This window comes from Syngnathus scovelli, chromosome 4 (genome assembly GCF_024217435.2).
Source record: "Syngnathus scovelli strain Florida chromosome 4, RoL_Ssco_1.2, whole genome shotgun sequence".
Lineage (NCBI taxonomy): Eukaryota > Metazoa > Chordata > Actinopteri > Syngnathiformes > Syngnathidae > Syngnathus > Syngnathus scovelli.
Window position 1 is genome coordinate 23,131,066 of NC_090850.1, and position 22,322 is coordinate 23,153,387.

A 22,322-nucleotide genomic window follows, 5' to 3' on the forward strand; every position below is an offset into this window, starting at 1 on the left:
CCGTGCCACTACCGCAGTCCTCGTGCGCAGACAATTGATTAGGTCTGCTCTGAGCGACTACATTGGGCGCTACTTAACGGATGGATATATATATATATATATCATTTTGCACATGCAGTTTCAGAGTGAAGAACCCGCACAGACATTTTTTATGTGTTCATTTTTGACTTTTATTGCTGTGGCGCAAAGCCTCCAAGGGTCTTGTTGTCCTATTGATGGTTGAGCCTGCCCGATTCTTGGATACAGAATTCTGGAAGGCCGGGAAATCATCGATTGCGTCGATGAGTGACATTCAAAACACATTTTAATATCCATGCTGTTATTTAAAAACATGACATTTCAAATGAATGGATTTGACACAGTTACTGGCTTGGCTTGATTCTCACAAATAATGATCACTTTCATTTGTTAATTGATTAGTTGTCGATTCGTTCTTGCACTGCTGCTAATATGACTTTTCTTCCACCACTTTATTACCGTGACGCTTAAAATATTCCGCGAAGCCTTGGTTTTGTTCAACACACAAAGTTTAGTTTGCTGCGAATGGAAATTCCCACGATTAAGCTTGACTTGCGACCTATCCATTTGCACTCAATTGTCTTTCATTGTTGGCCGGCTGTAATGTAATTCCAATTGTGGAATCTACGATGCAATGGCGGTACAACGGCACAGATGTTTAATCCAACCGCGCAGATGTTTAATCCAAGCAAAATGCCATCACGGATCGCAAGATCTTTCACAACGTGAATCAAGTTTGCCTGTACCAAGTGAGTTCCAGCCCACCGCTGCCAATATAAAAGCACGATGTGTATGTGTTGTTCAAATATATCGATACCTTAATATTCATAATTTGGCTTGTCGATGTGACCATCTTTGGCCGTCCGAATGGTTGCACGATATTTCACTTTCGTGCAGTCAATGAATGGGGCTGTCATAGCTAGCAACTTGTCAAATAACTCCATTTGTGGGACCATATTGGGTCAGTCTTTATTTTTACGTCCTATTTCAATAATTCAGAAGCTGTTATTTGGCATTTTTTCTATTCAGGACTGCGTGCGTAGTCCCTCAGTTACACTGGTGAAAAAATGTGGCCCATTCCAGTATTTGCCTATCCCTTGTTCCCTAAGTCACTCAAATATTAAATGTGTACTAGACAAATAGACATGTCGGGAACAAGCACCTATAAGGAAACGTTAATGGGCAAACATTAACGAAACAAAAGCGGAAAAGAAAGAGGTGAGAGTGTAAGCCGCCACGCCACGGCTGGAGGAAGTCGCCCATGTGATAGTACAAAAGTGGCGTGTCTGCTGATGAGTAAGCTCACACCCGACCGAGCTGGAATGAAAAAAGCCTTTGTGTTGGTAAGAAGAGCGCTGGCAGCAGCCCAGCGACTCCGACTAGCGCAGGATTAGGCTCGGACAATCGGGAGCGCCGGATCAAAACAAGGGCTCGGAACACCGGGGTCATTCTGCTTGCTAGGATACCATCTGCCCCGCTGGGGGAGGGGAGAGCTCGCCCAACGAACGGGGGAGGGGCGGACCGGCGCTCGACCGTGGTCGAGCCCGGCTCGGCCTCGCTTCCGGCGGAGACGCGGCGCGGCCTTTTCTAAATTGAGCTAGCCAAGAAAACTTAGCGTCATCTCTGCCGTCGGTGCTCGTGTTTTCGGTTTCCTCTAGTTGGGAAACATTGCACGCATGATCACTCCGCTTCTCCGTAATTTTGTCTAGGACATGATGACGGCTCTTGTAGTTGATTTTGACGGAAGCGTTTCTGCCTCCCTCTCAACATAGCACCTCCGGATTATTTTTGCACCATTTGTCCAAGCCCAAGGACCGACCCCTCCACTCACACAGGCAGGCAGCACTTGGATATGAGCTGACAGTCCATTTGGTCCAGTCCCCATCACACCCCTTTGTGTTTTCATGAATTGAATGTGTCCACCGGAGGGAGAGGATGAGGGGAGAGTGGGCGGGGCTTACGCTTTGCTGCTGCTAGCCTCTATGTGAACTCCGCCTGCAGCATGGACAAACCTGCATACCCCTGACTTTTTTTTTTTTTTTTCCTCTCTCTCGCTCTCCCCCAGTTTGATGCCTTTTGCTTGAAACATGAGCAAAAAGCTAATTTTGGCCGCCGCTGTTTGCGAGCGTGGGTGTTTGGTGTGGTGCAGGGCAAACGGAGAGGTGAGGGCAGTTTGGTGGCGGGATGAAAAGAAAAAGAAGCAAAAGAGCCTTGCCAAGGCTGATGTCATGTGAAACATTAGCCACGCTCCATGTGAACACTTGTGCACACGCACATATGCGCAAGTTAAGTGCGTGTGCGTGTGCATTAGCAGCCGGGGCCGACCTGCCTGCTCTCATCAATAATTCACCAGTCCCCCTCCCCCAGCTGTCTCATCTGTTCTTCCACTTCCTCCCCCCCAACCTCCTCCTTTGCCACGCCCTTTGTTAGGACTCCAGCATCAAATCATCTGCAACCCCCCTCTCATGATTTCTTCAAATGCCTGCATGGGTGTTTCCTCTTCAGCAAGAAAAAGATGCTCACTTGGCTATTTTGGCAGAGCTCCCGTGACTGCATTCATTGGCGTTGATGCAGAAAAACAAAAAAGAAGGGAGCTAGCTCCAAAGTCCCTTAGCGCTGAGACCCGAAGTGAAAGCAGCGACAACCTGACTACTGCCCCAATTACCGTAGGTTGACCTTGCTGTGCGACCACCTCACCTTGTCTTTTGCTTTCCACTAGATTGTATTTCTTCTCCAGCTCTCCTGCAATGTCAGTGGAGGTGGAGCAATTTTGGAAGCCGCCCACTCCACACGATTTGGTTCAATTGTTTTGGTTCGGTCAGCGTGTGGCCATTTATTTATTTTTATTTTCTATCTTTTTCCGGGAGCAAAGCCAAGATGGCAGCATCCACGAATTATGAAACATCTGAGTCTTATGTGATCCTATTTAATAAATTGAGCTCTTGTTTAACCCTAACTATACCGTTCAATGTATTTTTTTTAATGAATTGTTATACCATTTTCCAACCAAGTGCAGATTTCACACAACATAAATGTAGTTCCCATTAAACCCCAACGTTTTATTTACAATAAAATATTCTGTGCAACCCAACTAGTCGCGAATCTAATAGATTATTTTTGTTTTGTTTTTGCATGTCACTAGTAAACGCCACTGGCAACCGAAAGTCACGCTAGTCATGCTCGTAGTTCATAATAACGCTGTGCTTGTATAATTTCCATTTGGACCCGACATCATTGATTTTGCATGCGTGCCCAAGCGTCGCCACAGTGAGTTGCTTGCGTGATGTGTTTCAATCTTAATAGCCTCTTTGCCGTTGTGTGCTAATCCTGCCTAAAGTCTGAAGTCCGAGCTTTTTGCATGTTTACATTTACTAGTCAGTAAAACCAGAGCCTGGTTTCCATTTTCTCCCCAAAATGTTGGTGTATATTCTCCCTGGCGTTTGCTTGACTTGTGTGGTGTTGTTTTCTCGCGTTGTGGAGCAACGGACGGGATTTTGTGCAGCCATACCTCCAATCTTGAGAAGTTCCCTTTTCTCCCTCACAGCCTTGCAGAATGAAGGTGCTTGTAAAGCCAAGTAAAGGCTGATATGCGGAAGAACTCTCTTGTAGCCCCACCCCCCTCTCTTTCTCTCTCTCACTTACACACACACACACACACACACACTCTCCACACTGCCTATGTAGGTCAACATGACTCACTCCTTTCTGCTTCAAAAGCCTGCTCAGTTAGTTTCCCTATCTCGAGCCCTTTCACATTCAATGGGGCTGGCAGTGCAGTTGATGTGGGTTTTTTTTTTTTTGTTTTTGTGTTGTTGTTTTTTTGCCATAAAGCAAATATTTCACCTGCTTGGCTGTACTTAGAAATGGCATTTGGAAATTTTGCAATCCTGCCTTGTTGGTGCAGCAAGCGGGTTTGGTATTGCTTCTGAGAAAATTGGGCCTATTTTGGCTTTTCATTAGACAGAAAGTTCACTTTGCTCAAATTATTCTTTTTTTAGTCCTGTTTAGAAATTCTTGCAGGTATATTAGTGCAAAATTTGTGATGACAATCATCCAAGGGGAATAAAAGCTTGATTCATTTGAAACGCTTTGTGATATTCACGCTCTTTAAGAAAAACGAGACTACTCCCGCTGCCCTGTTCTACGTTTGTTTGTGCGATTATCGGCGTTCAGTATGCAAGGGATCTCTGCTGTGCGCTCGCTCGCTCTTCTCATGGCAAAGAATCTGCATATGAATGCTGCCTTCTGGTCCTCACTTCTGACTCTAAAGAAAGCCCAAACACTGGGGCCAATTAATGTGTGCGTTTGTCAAAGAAAGAGAAATAATTGATGATTCCTTCAATTACAAATTGAAATCGGAATCCCCCGTCTTTGTTTACATTGTGTGCTCGTGAGAGAGAGCAGTTTAAAGGATTTGTCTTACGCCGGCGCTAGCTGCAGTCCACTCGGTCAATATCGTAAAAAGATGGCTCGGCCAGCCACCTCGCAATCCCGACCAACGTCCTGAAAAGCCGCAGCCTCCCTCCAACATGTGTCCTTTTGTCCTCATCTCTCCGGTAGTGCTTTTATTCCGGCCACAGCTTGGGCGTGGAGAAAAGAGTACCCGGGGACTTTTTGGATGAGTCACTCAACCGGACAAAAAAAAGGAGGGGGGGGACGCAAATAATACAACAATGCTTTGTAACCCTCCCCCAGTGTTATTACATCACATGCACGATTGAGAAAATGTCTTGTCGTGGTCAACCGTTGCACGAACCGTTATGCTAGAACATAAGACCGCGAGCAACTTTTAAGTCGTACAATAGGAAGCCAGGCGTACGTGTTGGATGAGGTGGGGGCCTGGGCGTGCCGTGCCGCCGTAAAAATGGAAGCTTTGTCAAGGAAACCCGAGTAGGCCGGCCGGCCGGCCGACCGACCGGCTTTTAGGGGGCCGCGCATTCATGTGGCTATATCAGCTATCGTCCCCCCCCCCCAAGCTTCAATGCGGCCCTTGTCCTCGCAATTGCACCGCCACAGAGACCCTTTTGCCGCCACAACGCCGCTTGTCCGAAAAGAAATTGGAAACCGGCTTGGTTCGCAGCATATTTTGCGACCATTCGTGCAAAAACGGACATTCCTCGGTGGGACGGTCGCCGACCAAAAGCATTGACAATTTTGAAGCTTTGTTTTTTGTCTCTTCAAGCTGACTCTAAACCTTCCGTGCTTTAACTGACTTTTCTGTCCTTGACGCTTATGTGCAGTAGCGGTAATCCGGGTCAGTCCTGACAAAAACAGTGTCGTGGGCATCTGCCGCCAACTGAGTGCTGAGCATTTACCCCAAAATACTAGGCAGAACTTGCCTTTCATGGCAGCTTGTCACAAACCCCTAAAAAAGGAGCATTAGCATCTGGCTTTGTTTTGAACGGACGGCTGTCTGTCCATCTAATGGAAATAGAATGTCAAATGATCTTTTAGCCATTGTTCATGCCACTGCACCAGAGAGGAAATGTGTGCACGTCTCTTTTGGCACCTCTGTGTTAATGTTGCACTCTGCTTTGGCTTTAATTGGCATAATTGCACGCATGTGTTTTCGGTTGTTGTGCGGAAGTAAACGTGCATATGTCGCAGATGCTAAAAAAGGATCCCTTGAACACCGGAAGACCAATTCCCTCTGGGTTAGAGGTACCTTCAATTACTGCAGTTTCCATCGTGGAGAGGCACAACAAATATGCTCGCCACTCGTCTTCAGAGATAAACAAACGCTGCTTCAAAATGGCACTTGGTTGACGTGGTGTTTTGCTGTTGTATGGCTGGCCGCTACTAATGATTATTTCAATAATTGATGAATCTGTCGATGAGTCATTTGTTGTTGACTGTTTTGGACTGATGGAAGATGCGACTAATCTGTACGTATCCCTAAAAACAACAAACTTGAGGCATTTGCGCTCGATCATATGGATGCTAATGCTGTTGACGTTATTTACACTTTTTAGTCTTTGCTAGCCATTTAAACGGTTGCAACCATCATCAGTCCTTATTCCATGAATGGGCACAGAATTCCTTGGAGATGAAAAACATGCAAAATGCCGTTTTTGACTTAATAGCCGACGTGTTCTACTTTGGCTCATTGCCGTCGTGGCAAACAATATGGAAGTCAGAGCGTGCCGTGGTCTCGCAAATGACACCACTCGGCCATACCGCTAATTAAATGAATTCCTTCTCTTCAATTAACTTGCGCGCTAGTCGCTCCCTCACCGATGCGTGCGGTGGGCCGCTACATTCTTGAGTCGTTTGTCCCCTCGCCGAGCTCTTCCGACTTTGGCATCCGCTTGGATTGGTATCTGTTGATCCTCACTGATTAGAATTGCGCACTCGCCCGTTACCTTTCGCACGGGCTCAAGATTGTTCTTTAAGGAGCCCCAAATGTTCACAGCCACTGGGCTTTGATTCGTCCATCTTTGCGTCGTCTCCATCCTGCCCTGCCCAGCCCAGCGATTTATAATTCATCCGGGAGCCCGACTCTCTCGCCACCCCTCTGCACCAGGACAGCATTAACATTCTGTTTGGTCCCCAGCTAGGCTGCACCCACTTACTGATGCCTTTCAAGAAATGTTTGTTGATTCCTTCCTTCTCTGTTGTTGTCAAATTGTCAATCTGGCTGCCAGTTGGTTATCCAGGTATTGGTATGTTCCAACACAGCTCCTCATTGCATTCTACAACACCATTGTGGGGAAGTTTGGTTGGATTTGCTATTTCAAATGGTATTGGCGGTATTTAATAGGATTTCTTTTAGAACAAGTGGCAACATTGCAAAATGGCGCTGCACTAGCTTAGTTTATGTTTCGGTTTATGTGGCGTAAGGCTAGCAAATCGTTTTGAAATTGATCATTCTAGCCGTTATTCCATCTGTGAATCAAAAAATCTGATGAGTTACATTTGTGTAACATTTTCCTTAATTACAGGAATACATATTGATTCTTTTTTTGTTAACCATTGAAAAATAATGACCATGAAAAAAGCCAGTTCAATTAATTTTTATATATTGAATATTTGATTTGGAAAAATAAACATTAGCAGGTCCTCGGACATTGTTATCACCATATTTTGTTGTCGTCTCATTAGAAGAATTGTAGGACGTTGTTTGATCACTGACTCAAAGGTCGAAAATTGATGGAATTGTTGAGAATTTGTCCTGCCAAGGCATTCTACTGAGCGAGAGATTTCCTCACCTCGTTTTCAGCTATTTACTAGCTTATCTGATATGTCTGCATCTGTCTCGTCCCTGAGTTGCTAGGCAACAGGCTTTCCGTGCGTGCGTGCATGTGTGTGCGTGTATGCGCCCGCATGTTTCTGTGGCAAGAGTGGAGAGAGATGTTGAGAATAGAGAGGAACAAAGCAGATGAGAGAAAAGTACTCAGCGAGGAGAGGTTGAAGAAATTGGGGGTGAGGGGGGTTTCAGAGCACTGATGGAGAGGAGAAAGCCATAAACACTTTCCTGCATTCTTGCTGCATATACGAATGCGCCTGCCACTACCTTAGCGAGGTCGCCGGCAAAGACGGCGTGATTTAGCAGAGCGGCGAGCGGGCTACAAGCGCCCGCCACTTATTGGATGAAACGGAGAAGCGGACGTGCGCCGCATAGGAAATGCCAGCAAGGGAGTGGATTCTCTTTTCCGCCATCGTGGCCAAACGGGGCAGTTGTGTTGCAAGTTCACGCGCAGCCGTTGCAGTGGGCGGGGCCAAGATGTACAGTACAAGGTCATCAAAAATACATCTTGTCAGTTGCGTCATCGTCAAAGGCCGCTCAGTGTCCGTGTTGTGCGCCAGTATCACACATGACGAAAACGAGGTTGTCATAACTCCAAAAGTCTCGCTTTGGCAAAAATACTGCATTAACTATTGAAGGTATTATTGAGGAGTCACCCGTCCGTCCGTCTCTTCCTTGAAGCGGGCGGACGGACGGACGGACGGAACGTGGCTCTATGCGCAACCTGGCGTTCCTTTTGATGCACAGTCCCTGTATAGGTTTTGTCATGTGCTCATGTGTCAGCCTTGGTTTTATTTGTCTGCACAGGTCGACGGCGAAATGAATGGGCCCGCCCGGCCGGCCGGCCGGCCGACCGGGTCAGGGACTGAGCTGTGTGCTCTGGTTGCCAGGATACAGCAGCTGAGCCTGGCTGCCTCTATTTGCACACCAAACAGGCGAGCGAGCTCTCTGCCGCTCTTGTCCCTCCCTCTCCGGTTTGCTCTTCCCCGTGTTGCCACAAGCGGTACAAGGCCGCAACGTTCAGGAAGATCCGTGCCTTGGATGGAATCTTTCGTTTGTTATTTCACACCAAGTTTTCATGAATTAAGTACAAATTGTGTGGGGGAGAAAGTCAAAAGTACACACCATTGCCATTGGCTAATTGTGTATTCGTTTTAAAAATTGGATGCCATTAGAAGCCGAATGTCGGGAGGGCACAGGAGTTTCGAGTCGTAATCGCCATGAAATGACCCCACATACTGGAATATGATTTCTGCCCAAGTCTCAGGTGTTTTATATATGTATGGAGACTCCACCGTGCTAGTCATGGTATTAGCAAGCGAGGTACGCACATAGGGAGAGCAACAAGCCCATCCCTGGATGCAGCTGCCGCGCTGCTCAGCTGTCACTGTGGAAAATTGGAGGTGTGTTGCTGTGTGTACACCCACAATCACCAGATAGATAGATAGGAAGATAGGAGTGGCTGGCGTATGCTTGGAGCAAACAACTGCCCTTCTCGACGACTATTTTAGATTATATTGTTGCGACTCGGTGATGTTTACAATGATATCGTGTATGTGTGGTCTCAAAGCCCACATTGATGCATTTTAATTGGATTTGAGATTCCACATCCGGACACTTAAGAGGTATATATTTTTGAAAATAAGTAAATATTCACTGCATTACTGTTAACAGGTAGCAACTCATCCATAAACACAAGTAGTCACAATCAGATTGATTTTGAGGGAAAATACATTTATAATGACAATAATACAAACTCTGACATGCACCCTTAATAGATAAGAAAAGAATATCAAAAGCAGCGTCCAAAATATTCCCTTTTGAGATGATCATGATCGATAAATTCATGTTTGTCAACAGAATCCTGCCAGGAGCATTTAGCATTCCTTGTACAGACCAGCTAGATTGCCTACTTTGAATTAATGACAAATAAAATAAGAGGCTTTATAACCCATTTCTTGTCACAATGTTAGCACTACGCAGAGTGCGCTCAGAGATGGCAAGCTAATGCCGTGTAAAACATACGTAATGTACTTTCTAGTACAAGTAAAGCAAACGCCGGTAAACGTGGTTTCGGACACGTTTATCTCAACCCCAAAGTAGATCGTCATAAGTAAACAGTGACTTCATGTTCATGTTTGCTGACTTGGGAGTTGAAAAGTGACGTGTTAATCTGAAGCATGTCAGCCATTTCTATTTGGATGTCTTTAGTTTGGAGATGAGCTAGCTTGTTGTTGATTTAGCTGAGTAACTCGACTGCTACTCAAACGCGCATGCTGCAATATGCTGACGTGCCGCAGAGGGAGTGGCTCCGGGAAGATGAGATAATGCAACTTTGGGAGAAAGGTGCGTGCCAGAGAAACTATAGCGAGAGCTCCGTTGCTTCTCTGGCTCGTCGGCCACTGCGAATCGCTGCTCATATCAGGCACAAAGTATTAAGAATGTAGGTCGCCACATTGCTCAACTACTGTTCAGACTCACTTTTCATATTCTCGATTTATTTCCTCAAGACGTGCTTTACATGCTTAGGCTGATGTTGTTGTTGTCCATGCTGCAAGTGTCTTGCCAAATCTATTGTTTTTGTTAACTTGAACCAATTGATTAGCAAGAAATGCATCGGCCGGTCATCAAATCGCAAGTCGGTGGTGTCAAACTTTCTAAGGTTTACCCCTGGCAGCGGGCCTTCAATTAGTGCTAATTGTTTTGTTTGCAGCCAGGAACATCTTACGGGCATGTAGCATGCTAGTCATTGCGGCTTAACCGGTGAAGCAAAGGAGATTTTGGCCATACTTGATTTTTTTGTACGCAACCCTTTGCTTGTGGAACATAATTACGGTCAACGGGAAGTGGACCGGAGGAGCGAGGAGTTGATGTGTCTCGTTGGTCTCCCGTGCACCAGCAAAAGGGGAGCGGTTCAAGCTCGGGAGCTGTTGGCGTCTCTTGCTTGGCTGCTTTTCTATTTTGACTTGACGGGGGAGGGGGCGATATAAATAGCAGTCTTTGAATAGGATAACTGCAAAAGGAAGACAAGGAGGCTGTGGGGGTAGGAGAGATGGAAGCCACGCCAGCGAGGATAGAAGTGCCAGTGTCTCCGAACGCAGGGGGAAGGAAAAAAACCATGCGGTCTCATCTGTTCACTCGCTCAGTCACAAGGATGATTATCGTTGGATGCAGTCAAACGAGAGAGAGAAAGGGGGGGGGGTGGCTGAGGGACGAAAAGCATGATTAATTCATGACCCTGAGAAGCACAAGACTTCTCCTCACCGAGCGGATAGTAAACAATAGAGGAATGGCGCAGCCTATGGTGTGATCTAGAAGAACGATCGCCACGTATCACAAATATTGTCCCACGCTTGTGTGTGTGTGTGTGTGTGTGTGTGTATGAAATACAGCTTTTTATGACTATCAAGTATTTCTTTGCAACGTGGGCCGATGAAGCAAATCATTGTGATTACTTGGAAATGTTCAAAGCCTTTCTGAAAAATTTGAATCACAGTTTCACTGGCAAGTGCTTGAAATGGCTTCAATTTGCACTTGTCTGGTGTTTCTATCAAAATGTGAAAGCTCAAGCGGTCAGGTGATAACCTCTCCCCCCCCCCTTTTTTTTCCCCCCTCTCCAGACGGTTGATGACGATGCAATGGCAGCGTGAATGAAGCTTGGCGTGGGGAGAGCTGAACGATGCCCAAAGGTGGGGGTTCTAAAACCCCCCAGCTGGACCACTTCCCACTTAACACCGACATGGTGGAAAAGCAGGGTGGGAAGAAGGTAAGCGCCGCAAAAACCGCAGGCACAAACCAAAAACAGGCACAAATTTGCATTTCTGTGTCATCTATTTACAGAATCTGAAAGTTTGTTAGCTCCCTTTTGCATCCTAGTTCCCATGCTTTGCTCGTTTAAATTCAGGGGGAAGAAAAAAGAGAAATAAAGGGTATTTTGGTCAAACACTCACTGCAATCCAAAAAGATAATGATGTTCAAAACTCAACCCCCGAAATGTGACTTTTTTTTTCTTTTTACTTGACTTTTCTCAATTGACAAAAGAACCGAGTTGCGTCAAACAGTCAAATGTAATTCACATATTTATTGTCATGTGTCGAGGTGCAACTGTTGTTGATAATTGATGAATCATCGAATACATTAAAATTGTCCAAATGGTACGAATTTCAGCTTCACCCTTACGGTGTATACAAAGCATTTTCTCAATTTGACAAGTGCGCTCGTGGTATTTTCCTAAGATGCCCATGTCCGCCGTTTTAATACAAGAAGCGGCGGGGGTGGCAGCAACAAGAAGCAAGGCACGGCGGAGAGGTGCAGCTTATGCAGGCATAGATTTACAACCCTCTGCAAAGGATTGCATCAGACTCTGGCATGGGGGGGGAGGATGGGGGGAGGGCTGAAACGCACACACACACACACACTCGCGGGCGGGCGGGTGGAAAGCAGAGTGAAACGAAAAGGAAAAGAAGCAGCCATTGCCGAAGAGCGCAAGGTGTCATGTGAAGGCACACATCCAGTCGCAGCTTTAAAAATAGACATCAAAATATCTAGAAAATGCGTCTTAGATTTTCGACTTCTTTGCATCTGCGTGCGGTGTTTTTTTGTTTTTTTTTTGCTTCGAATACAACTTCAGTCGTATTGCCGAGTGTACCGGAGGCTGAGAGATGAGTTTGCTGAACAGTGTCGCTCGCCGCTCTACTGTACCATGACATCATCGTCTTGTGACCGGGGCAGGGCAAGGGGGAGGAGTTGAGAGAACCACTGCATAATTGAAAACATGCCTAATGTGCTTGAGGAGGTGATGTGCACGTGCAGCGAACACAATCACCCCATCCAAAAGAACCACGTCGGTGTGGCGCAAAGTCACATTTGCTTCTCGGACTTCTCAGTCGTATTTCGCCAGTCAAAAGCGGGACGGGCCTGTTACCAACTACGAGTGTAAAAAATACAATGAAGCCCAAAAATAGGTTGCTACAACCTTCCTTCATTGTCATTCAAAATACTCTTTCTACACCGTTCATTCAAATGGTATTTAATAAATGTTCTATGTTTGCCAATGCAAAGTGTTTCCCGTTACCTGTGTTCGTTCATTAACGCTTGGGGCCGATGGGTGTCGTTGACAGGAAAAAGTGTTGTCAAATAAGACTCCCAAATTGGATCGCAGCGATGGGGTTAAAGAGATGAAAGAGAAGGCCTCGAAAAGAAAACTGCCATTCACAACCGGAGCAAATGGAGACCAGAAAGACTCGGACTCAGGTAAGGGACCGTGTCATAGACCTTCGCCGCTCTCATTTGCTGACAATGCGGTTCTCCGTTTGCTCATTTGATGACGGAAAGTTTTAGTTTGAGTCCGCAACACTCATTCTTGCATTGATTTGCGACATCTTAGCTTTTACTTGGGAAGTCGTCCGGACCCAAGCGGTAGTTACCTGGCAGTCTGGAGCGTGATTTCAGATCGTGGCAATTTGAATTTGTGGAACACGCTAGCTAGCCTGACCGGGCCCGGCTTTGCTTTGTTTTCTTTAATTAGCAAAGGAAGTAGAAGTGGCGCTTGCATTGCTTGTTTGACTTTGGCATTTGGGGGGGGGGGGGGGGATTTAGTTTATTAATAATGTTCCAGCTCAGAGGCTTTGCTAACTGCCTTCATCATCTGCTTTGGCTGAGTAGCTACTTTGCTTTATGTTGTGTAATTACACGTTTGCAAAGCTTTTCATTCCAGTCAAAAATGGAAAATTGCATGCCTGTGTGCGCGTCTTTTCGGTCAAGATTTGCTTTGGAGTTGTAACTTGTGAGATTTTTCAAGCCTTTTGTTGTGCGTTTGTATGCCATTGTTAGGCTGCAAAGTTGGAGTGCACGTTGGCATGTTCAGGTCTTTTCAAAACTGCTCTCCTGCTCATTCTTAATCATTTGCTAGCATCTGCACACGATGCTACTTGAGTCCGATTCGGAGAATTTTTGGTTTTGCTTTTGCTTCCACTTGATGCGTTTGAGTCATTTTTATCTTCCAGCGTGTGTGTGTGTACGTGTGTGTTTTCCATTCTCTTTGCCTGACCTTTTCAAACGGTTGCCCTGCCACGTCACCCACCGTCTTCCCCCTCTAACATGAACGGCAACTCTGATATGTCACGGCCATTACCACGCCACATCTCATTGCTCGTTCGTCTCCTTTGTGATTTGATGGGAGATGAATTGTGCGCCGGAGATACGGCCAGGTCCGTTCAAAAATGCTGTTTTCTTGTTCCTCGTCTACTGCGGGTGGAGAGTGCAAATATATTAATTGTTGAGCATGCTTCACTTGTGATTACCATAATGATTAAATGAGATCATTGTGGAAACGGACACATATTGAGAAAAGGGGACATGGGAGATTTTGACCGCTTTTCTAGCTAAGCAAGAACTGGAGCAGAAACATTTTCATTTCAGTCGTTGTTTGTGCCGGGTGTATTTGTGAACCTGGCGATATGCTACGTACCTCCATAGTCAACTTTATACATGTTTACACCATCCAATAACATACAGTCTGGCTTTACTCTTGAGCACATCCATCTACATATATGTGCATATACTATCTTGAATCTTTTGAAGAAAAAAGGAAATCATTATCTTTCCTCATTCCTTCTCGTTTGAGTCACCGGCACAGCTCCCCCTAGCGTCAGGGATGAGTTTCGATTTTCAGAATCTAAATATCGATGCGTCATGATTTTAATGAGTATCCATGCGTATCTCTGTATCAATATTTTAATCTTGCTGCATGATGAAGCGTCTTGAAATAGGCAGGCAACATTTGGCCATTTCCGTCGTGACAGCCTTCTTTGAGCTCCTCTATCTATCTATCGGTGGCTGTGTTAGCATCCCGCTTGTGGTGTAGTCCATCTAGCTTCGATGTGGCTACAAGACTCGGTCACGGTATGTGAGGCGCTCGCAAGTACTGACTGAAGGAAGGTGCGAGCTGAGGCAGTGATTTATGATGCTCTGTCGCCCGCCCGCCCGTCGTTCCGCTCTGACATCCAAACATTTGTCCTTTGTTTCTGTTCCCGGGCACTTTCCCTGATCAAACTTGCAGTGGCGCTCACTACACGGCTCGACGTCGACTTGCGCGGCGCCCCGGGACTCTCTTATTCATTGCAAAGCGTTGAAAAAACATCCTGTTAGCCATTTCCTGTTTCTTCTGCCTCGACTTCCTGTTTTGATAATTTGAGCTCCCCAAGCAAGTGATGTGGCATGTGCGCGGTCAAACATATGTGGTCAAGCTGGTTAAAGCAGTTCTTCGTGGCAGAAAGTGTGAGCTCCATGAGCTAGTGTTTATGCTAGCCTTATATTTTTTGTCTCCCTCCCGTATTGAAAGCTTACCTGTGTTTTCACTCTCACTGGGGTAGAACAATTCATCAGATGCTACTCAACAATGCAGTCTTCAATCTTTAGGAATACAAACGTTGGAAAATGACCGACTCTTGAAATGGCTTCAGGTTGGCTGTATGAAATGACCTAATGATGCAATTGTCATCAAATGAAAATTTGGTAAGGCGTCCCATTTACAGACCGGTCGGTAGCTGCCGTTCTTTCTTTCATCCCGATGCCTCCGTAGACAATTCCCTCTGTTTTTTGGTGGGCTTTCGGGCTGGCAGTCTGTTGTAAACATACTCGGAAAGCGCCAGCGTAGCACTTTCTCTCTTCTGCTGCTCCCAAAACATGTTTTGACTGCTGTCTGTGGTTCCCCCCGTTCAAGTCCCGGCAGAAGGAATGTGTCGAAATGGCGACTGCCCATAGGAGGGTTCATCAAAGGGGGGTGTGGGGGGTGGGAACGCTGCTTAAAGCGTTCGCAGATGTTCCTGAAACTTCAGCGCATTTTAACGTGTGACTCCAGCATGTCTCATTTCCTTACAACAACCAAAAAAACTTTCTGAGGTGTGATTGAAATCATTTGCGTGTTGACGGCCACGTCACCATTGCCGAGTTGTAACGAGAAAAGTCACAGAGAAAAAAATCAAGCTCAGACAAGTCCGCCAGTGTTTCTGCAGATGCGGAAAATGTTTCTGACTTTGCGGTTGGATCACATTTCTCTAAATTGTAATGTTTCGTATGCTCAAAGATCAGATGTTACATCTATCATGAGTTGCTGGAGTCCTAGCCAAGGGTCATCAGATGCTATGTTGCTGCTGAAAATAATTGCTGGGTGTGTCTTTGTAGAGCAGCTGCTTTTGTCCCAGAGAAGAGCAGAGCGGAGTCGAGTCTCCATCCATTCAGGCTGGCAAGCAAGCAGGCAGGCAGGCAGGCAGGCAGGCATGCGGTGACCTTGGCGAGCCTGTGTCCAATTGAGAGTACACCAACTCTATTTCGTAATAACTGTGCTAGTGCCAAGTCACACCCTCTTCCTGACTTGTGCTGATTGGCTCGGAAACATAAACACGCGGCCTGATGGCCCGTTGAGGCCTCCTTTTTGAAAAGGAAAACGGGATGGAGACCATTTTCTGCAACTGTTGATTATAGTACTAATAATATAATTGGGATTTTTTTTCTAGTCATGTTTTCAGGGTCTGTTGTAGGTTCTCCTTATTCATCTTTACTTTTTTTTCTAGAGGAAAAAATGTTCTGCAAATTCAAAATGACACGTGTGGTGACCAAACTGATCACGGTTATCAATATTGTCACGATATTGCCAAAAGTAATGTAGCAGAGAAGCAACTCACAGGCAGTTGAGTAGTCTGTACCCCAATGCTCTGTTTGAAATGATAATAAAAACAGTCCAAATGATATTTTGTCTAAGCATGCACGAGTCCACCATATTTGCCATCTCAAATTTTGTTGAAGTTTATCAGTAAAGCGCTTCATCCCTGTGGCTCCTTGTTAGCCAGCAAAATGAAATGTACTTCTTTTTTTCCCCCCCTCACCACAGAGAAACCAGGTCCAGAGCGGAAGCGCATTAAAAAGGAGCCCACAAACACCCGGAAGGCAGGCTTGCCGTTTGGAATGGGGATGCCAGGCATCCGGGCAGGGTACCCCCTCTCCGAGCGGCAGCAGGTGGCCCTGCTCATGCAAATGACTGCCGAGGAGTCCGTAAACAGTCCAGGTGCGTGTTTATCATGGAGACCACGTCTTGTGTTGCACACCGGGGCGGGCGGGCGGGGAAGAGGAGGCGGCGCAGGGAAGTGAGCGTTACAGAATAGCAATGACCGCCACCACCGCTGTGTACATTACACACGCTTGAAGTTAGTCTTTCCGCTTGTCTTATGGATGTAATAATATTCACACCAGACATTGAGTTGGACAAACAACATCATCGTCAATCACTCAGTGTCTGATTCCTATATTTATGTGTTAGTGTTTGTCAATGCTCTTCCTTCAAATCGGGTTTGAAAACGTAAATGAATAGGAATGCACGTGACCGTTTCCGATATAAACTCACTCGTGTCAGTGTGATGATGACAACACTGGCCCGAGCTTCCAAATGTTGTGAAATCAGCTCCAAGTCAGGCTTTTGCTAATTCTTAGTGTGAGGTCGCCCCCCTCTGGCCCAAAGAGAAACAACAGTATTGCACCCATTAGAAGAAGAAGAAAAAAAAAGTTCCTCCCCCACTAAAAAGCCGAAATCAAGTCACATAATCTGTTCATGGCATGGATTGTAACACTTTGTGCTTTTGTTGTCAACAGACACAACGCCAAAGCACCAGTCACAGTCCAGTCTAGGTCAGAAGGGAACGCCAAACTCTGCATCCAAAACCAAAGATAAAGTCAATAAAAGAAATGAGAGAGGAGAGACTCGGCTGCACAGGGCGGCCATTCGTGGTGAGGTACGCCGCATTAAGGAGCTCATCAGCGAGGGAGCTGATGTGAATGTAAAGGACTTTGCAGGTGAGACACTTTGGAGTTGGCGCGAGCGAGATGCACTTGCGCTAATGCAACTTGTCAAAAAAGGGACTCTTGGCGCGTGTCAGCACAAATATCGCCCTCTCCCCCACCACTTAGGTTGGACTGCGTTGCACGAGGCATGCAACCGGGGATATTACGACGTGGCCAAGCAGCTGCTGGCAGCCGGAGCCGAGGTCAACACCAAGGGTCTGGATGACGACACTCCTCTCCACGATGCGTCCAATAATGGACATTTTAAGGTGACGGGTTTTTTTTTTTTTTTTAAATCAAACTCAGTTCAATATTTGGCCAAGTTTTGTTTGGGATTTCTTTTTTGGGGAATCCAACTCAGTTGAATACTTGGCCAAGTTATCATTTTGGATGCCATTGCTGGATGTATTGGGCCTTTGAAAATGGCCACTTAATGGCGTGCTTTATTTCAGGTGGTCAAGCTACTTTTACGGTATGGCGGAGACCCACGACAAAGTAACCGAAGAGGTGAAACGCCTTTGAATGTTGCCAACTCTCCAACGATGCTGAATTTGCTGCTGGGGAAAGGCACGTATACCTCGAGTGAGGACAGTTCGTCAGGTGTGTAGTTTAACGTGAACATTGGCCAAAAGCGCTTTTATTTTGCTTTCAACCTTGCCTTTATTTCTGTTTCCTTTCGCTCGGCGCAGAATCTTCCGAAGAGGAAGACGTTCCCTCGTGCGCCCCATCGAGCTCGGTCGATGGCAATAACACAGACTCTGAGTTTGAGAAGGGCTTGAAGTTAAAAGGGAAAACTTTAGAGGCTCCCAAATCGGCCGTCACGCCCGTCAAAGACGAGTACGAATTTGACGAAGATGACGAGGAGGAGCGAGTCCCCCCGGTGGACGATAAGCATCTCTTGAAAAAAGACTTCCGGAAGGACCCCGTCACCAAGGCCAACAGTTTCATCTCCATCCCCAAGATGGAGGTGAAAACCTATTCCAAAAGCAACTCGCTCACACCAAAGAAAGCCGTCAGGCGCATCATCTCGGACAGCAACAGTTCGGACGAGGACGACAGGACGCTGTGTTTTACGCCGGCGCCGACGCCGCGCCAACAAGCCCTTCAGACAAACGCCAAGACGAGAGAGACGGGGAGTCTGACTTCCAAACAGCTCAAAGATAAAAATAAAGTCAAAAAGAAGAGGAAGAAGGAGAGTAAAAACAACGTCGGCAAAGAAGTCAGGTTTAGCAAAGTCAACGACAAATTCTGCACGTCCGATTCCGACTGCGGCGATATGGAGAGCGAAGACGACAAAGGCTCAAACAGCATCAAGGAGTCCTCCGTGATGGCAAAAGACTCTGGCGGCGGCGGCGGCTTCAACGCGTCCTCGCACGCAAACTTGAATTCGCAGAAACAAGCGCCGTCGTTAGCCGAACAACACCCCAAGCAGTGGAGGACCGACGGCTGGAAGACGGTGTCGTCTCCCACGTGGTCCGACGACCCAAGTTCTCTGTCCGATTCCGGCAGGACCAGCGAGTCCGACTACTCTTCCACCGAGTCCAGCGTGGAATCCGTCAAGCAAGTCAAGAGGAAAGGACAAGACAACAACAAAAAGAAGAATAACAACTTGCACAACAGCACAGTGGAAAAGAAAAACGCCGACGTGTACAAAAATGCCGACAGCACCGTCTCCAAAACGGACACGGACGGCAAGGTGCTGAAGAAGCACAAGGTCAAGCACAAGCACAAAAGCAAAGAGAAGGACAAAGCTCCCAGTCTGGTGCTCAATCAGGACATGAACGAAAAGTTCGTCAAAAGCTATTCGTTCGATTTCGACGACTCCAGGCAAAAGTCCATCACCGTCGAGTCGGAAGCGCAGTCCGAAAGCAAGATCAAGTTGTCCAAACACGAAAAGGACCATTCCAAAAAGGAAGAAAGGCTCTCCAAAAGCAAGTCGGAAGACAAAGACTGGGCGTCGGGAAAAGACTCGCACAGGACCACGGAAAAGGAGAAAAATAAGAAATCCAAGGACTCGGCCAAAACAAACAAGGACGAGCGAGACAGGCCCGTCAAGGAGCGAAGCAGCGCCAAGGAGAAACCGAAGGAGGACAAACAAAAGAACCACAAAGAGGAGAAGAAGAAAAAGTCCAAGGAGAAGTCGCGAGCCGATCGCAAGAGTGAGCAGAAAGAGGAGAAGCATCTCAAGGTGGACAAGGGCGGCGGCAAGGAGGACAAGTGCAAAAAGGACAAAGTCGCCAAGGAGGAGCCCGAGTACGAAAGCTACGACGTCAACAACCGTTTCCTCAACCTGGACGACGCAAAGCTGAGCGCCTCGGACGAGCATCACGACCGCTGGGGCTCCGAGATGTCCTCCGACTCGTCCCTCTACGGAGACGACAGCTGGGACGCCCCCGTCAAGGAGTACAAAGAGTACAAAGCCAACAACGCCGTCAAGCTGATCGTGGAAACGGTCAAGGAGGAGACCAGGAGGAAGGACAAAGTCAAAGACAAGAAATCCGACCACGCCGACAAAAGACCGGACAAGGACGTCGCGTCCAAAAAGAAAGACAAGGACTGTTTGGAAAAGAAGAAGGACTGGTCGGACAAACAAAAAATCAACTCGGCTCACTCTGTGGAAAAGGAGAAGAAGAGGAAAGAATCCACGGAAACGGGCAAGGACAAAAAAGACTCCCTGGACAACAGTCGAGATCGCTCGTACGACTCGGTCAAGGAGAGAAAAGACGGCAAAGTCAAGCAAGAGTCGCTCCGAGACGACTACGCCAACGACGCCTTCTTCAAAGAAACCGAGCCCGTGGGGAAATCGTGCGACGCCCGCGAACGCAACCATTCGGGGAAGGAGAAAGAGAAGAAGTTTGAGGCCACGGAGAAGCGAGAGAAAACCAAAGCCGACAAGCACAAAGAGAAAATCAAAGACAGGGCCGCCGCTGCCGCCGATCAGGAGAAGGACAGGAGTGACAAAATGGCGGCGGAAAAAACGCCCAAGGACAAGGAAGCCGAGCGCAGTGGCGGCAAAGACAAGAAGGACGGCGCCAAGGACAAACACAAAGAGTCGCACGCAAAGGACAAAGAGCGAAAAATGTCCTCCGAGCAGAGCAAGGACAAGAAAGAAAAGGCCTGCCAAGACAAACACAACGAGCGAGAGAAGGACTTCTCCGAGGTCAAGCGAGAGGAACGGAAGCCCGAGAAGATCCGAGAGAAAACCTGGTACAAAATCGCCGACATCTTCACCGACGAAAGCGACGACGAGGACGACGCTTACAACGGCGCTCTTTCGCACGCTTCCGACGCCGTCAGAAAGGACTCGCTGCCCGATCAGGACCAGGATCTGGATCACTTCCCCTCGGACAAAGTCAGAAAAACGTCATCGGAGAGCAAACACGGCGCCGACAAGGCCAAAGAGCACAAGGAGAAGAAGAAGGAAAAGGCCGCCGCCGCCGCTGCCACCTTTGACTCGGGCCGAGAGCGCAAGGGCTCCCTGGAGAAACACAACAAAGACAAGAAAGAATCCGGCGATGTCAAACACAAGGAACGAAAAGAGCGGACGTCGCTCGACTCCAACCAGGAGAAGAAAGCCAAGCAGAAGCTCCTGGAGGAGAAAACTAAAAACAAATACAAGACGGAGAATAATCCCAAGGAGCGAAAAGCCTCCAAGGGCGGCGGCGGCGAGAACGAAAAGTCCCTCCTGGAGAAGTTGGAAGAAGAAGCCATGAACGACTACAAGGACGACTCCAATGACAAGAACAGCGACATTTCCTCCGACAGTTTCACCGACCGAGGCCACGACGCCGTCGTCCTCGCCGGCTACTACGACTCCATCGGCCTCGCCGACGACGACAGGAGGGACTCTCCGGCCGTCATAAGCACGCCCCAGGACAAGTTCCGAGAGAAAGAACGACATCGCCATTCCTCCTCCTCGTCTTCCAAGAAAAGCCACAACAAAGACAAAGAGAAGGTCAAGAAGGACAAACGGGACAAGAGCGAAGAAATCCGAGACGTGTACGCTCGCCGCGAGAGCTTGCCCTTCGACAAAGAGCCCACGCCCCTGGAGGCCGACCCGTACACCTTCCCGTACGGCGGCAAAGGCGACGGCGAAGACGACTTCGACAAGACGTTGGAGTTTGAAAAAGAGATGTCCAAGAAGGACAAAGCCGGCGCCGTCATCGGCGACAGGACAAAGGACAAGAAGAAAAAGGAGAAGCACAAGGAGAAAATCAAGGAGGAGCTCAACAAGCACCTTGACGCCTTTGGCTCGTCCAAGCACTCCAAAGAAGGATTGAAGGACGGCCCTCAGCTTAGCCTTCTGAAAGAGAGATCGAAAGAAGACAGCCCCAAATTCGACTTCAAAAAGGAGCGCAACCGCGACGCCTCGGACAAAGACAACCGCTTAGATCACGCAAAGTCCAAAACGAAAGATGAAAACGAAAAGCTCAATCCGTCCAAAGACACGGGACGTAAAGACGGACGTCCGCGGGAAAAACTCCTGGTGGACGGCGACTACCAAATGACCAGTTTTGGTCAGATGTTGAGTCTGAAAGACCAAGAAATCGAAGAGCGTCACAAGAGGCATAAAGAGAGGATGAAACAAATGGAGAAGCTCAGGCCCAAGTCGGGAGACCCCAAACTCAAAACCAAGTCCACCGAAGAAGCCCGCAAAAACCGCGCTGAGCTCTCCTCCAAGAAATCCAGCCTGGCCGGCAGCCTGGCCGGCAGCCTGGCCGGGAGCCTGACCGGGAGCCTGGCCGGCAGCCTGGCCGGCAACCTGGCCGGCAACCTGGCCAGCCCGGACTCCAACCTCAAAGAAAAGAAGCTGAAGGACGTCGGGCTGCCCAAGGACGCCGTCCTGCCCAAGGACGCCGCTCCGCCCAAGGACGCCGGCCTGCCGGCGACGCAGATGGTGTCCCCCGCTCGCAAGTTCCAACCGGCGACGGACAGCCACAACGCCAAGGACTGGCTGCCCGGACATCAAATCAAAGAGAACCTGCCCGCCTCGCCCCGCTCGGAACACAACAGGCCCACGGGCGTGCCCACGCCCACCTCCGTCATCTCTTGCCCCAGTTACGAGGAAGTCATGCAGACTCCCCGCACGCCGTCTTGCAGCGCCGAAGATTACCCCGACATCATGCTGGACGGGCTGGACTGCCAGAACTCCTCGGCCATGACCATGTCCATGAATGCGTGTTCGCCGTCCTTCTTTGAGAGGTATTTCCTCCTTTCGATGTTC

General features: G+C 47.8%; 1 protein-coding gene across 2 annotated transcripts in view; it reads left to right on the top strand.

The window, feature by feature from the left end:
- ankrd11 (ankyrin repeat domain 11) overlaps window positions 1-22,322 on the top strand; it is a 46,522-nt gene that overhangs the window by 17,385 nt on the left and 6,815 nt on the right. For both annotated transcript variants that reach the window (XM_049718953.2, XM_049718954.2), the window contains exons 3-9: window positions 10,885-11,030; window positions 12,385-12,517; window positions 16,155-16,328; window positions 16,910-17,110; window positions 17,225-17,367; window positions 17,551-17,698; window positions 17,788-22,300. In XM_049718953.2, coding sequence (XP_049574910.1) covers window positions 10,944-11,030; window positions 12,385-12,517; window positions 16,155-16,328; window positions 16,910-17,110; window positions 17,225-17,367; window positions 17,551-17,698; window positions 17,788-22,300 — 5,399 coding nt within the window. In that variant the 5' untranslated portion in view covers window positions 10,885-10,943. The remainder of the gene's footprint in view (window positions 1-10,884; window positions 11,031-12,384; window positions 12,518-16,154; window positions 16,329-16,909; window positions 17,111-17,224; window positions 17,368-17,550; window positions 17,699-17,787; window positions 22,301-22,322) is intronic.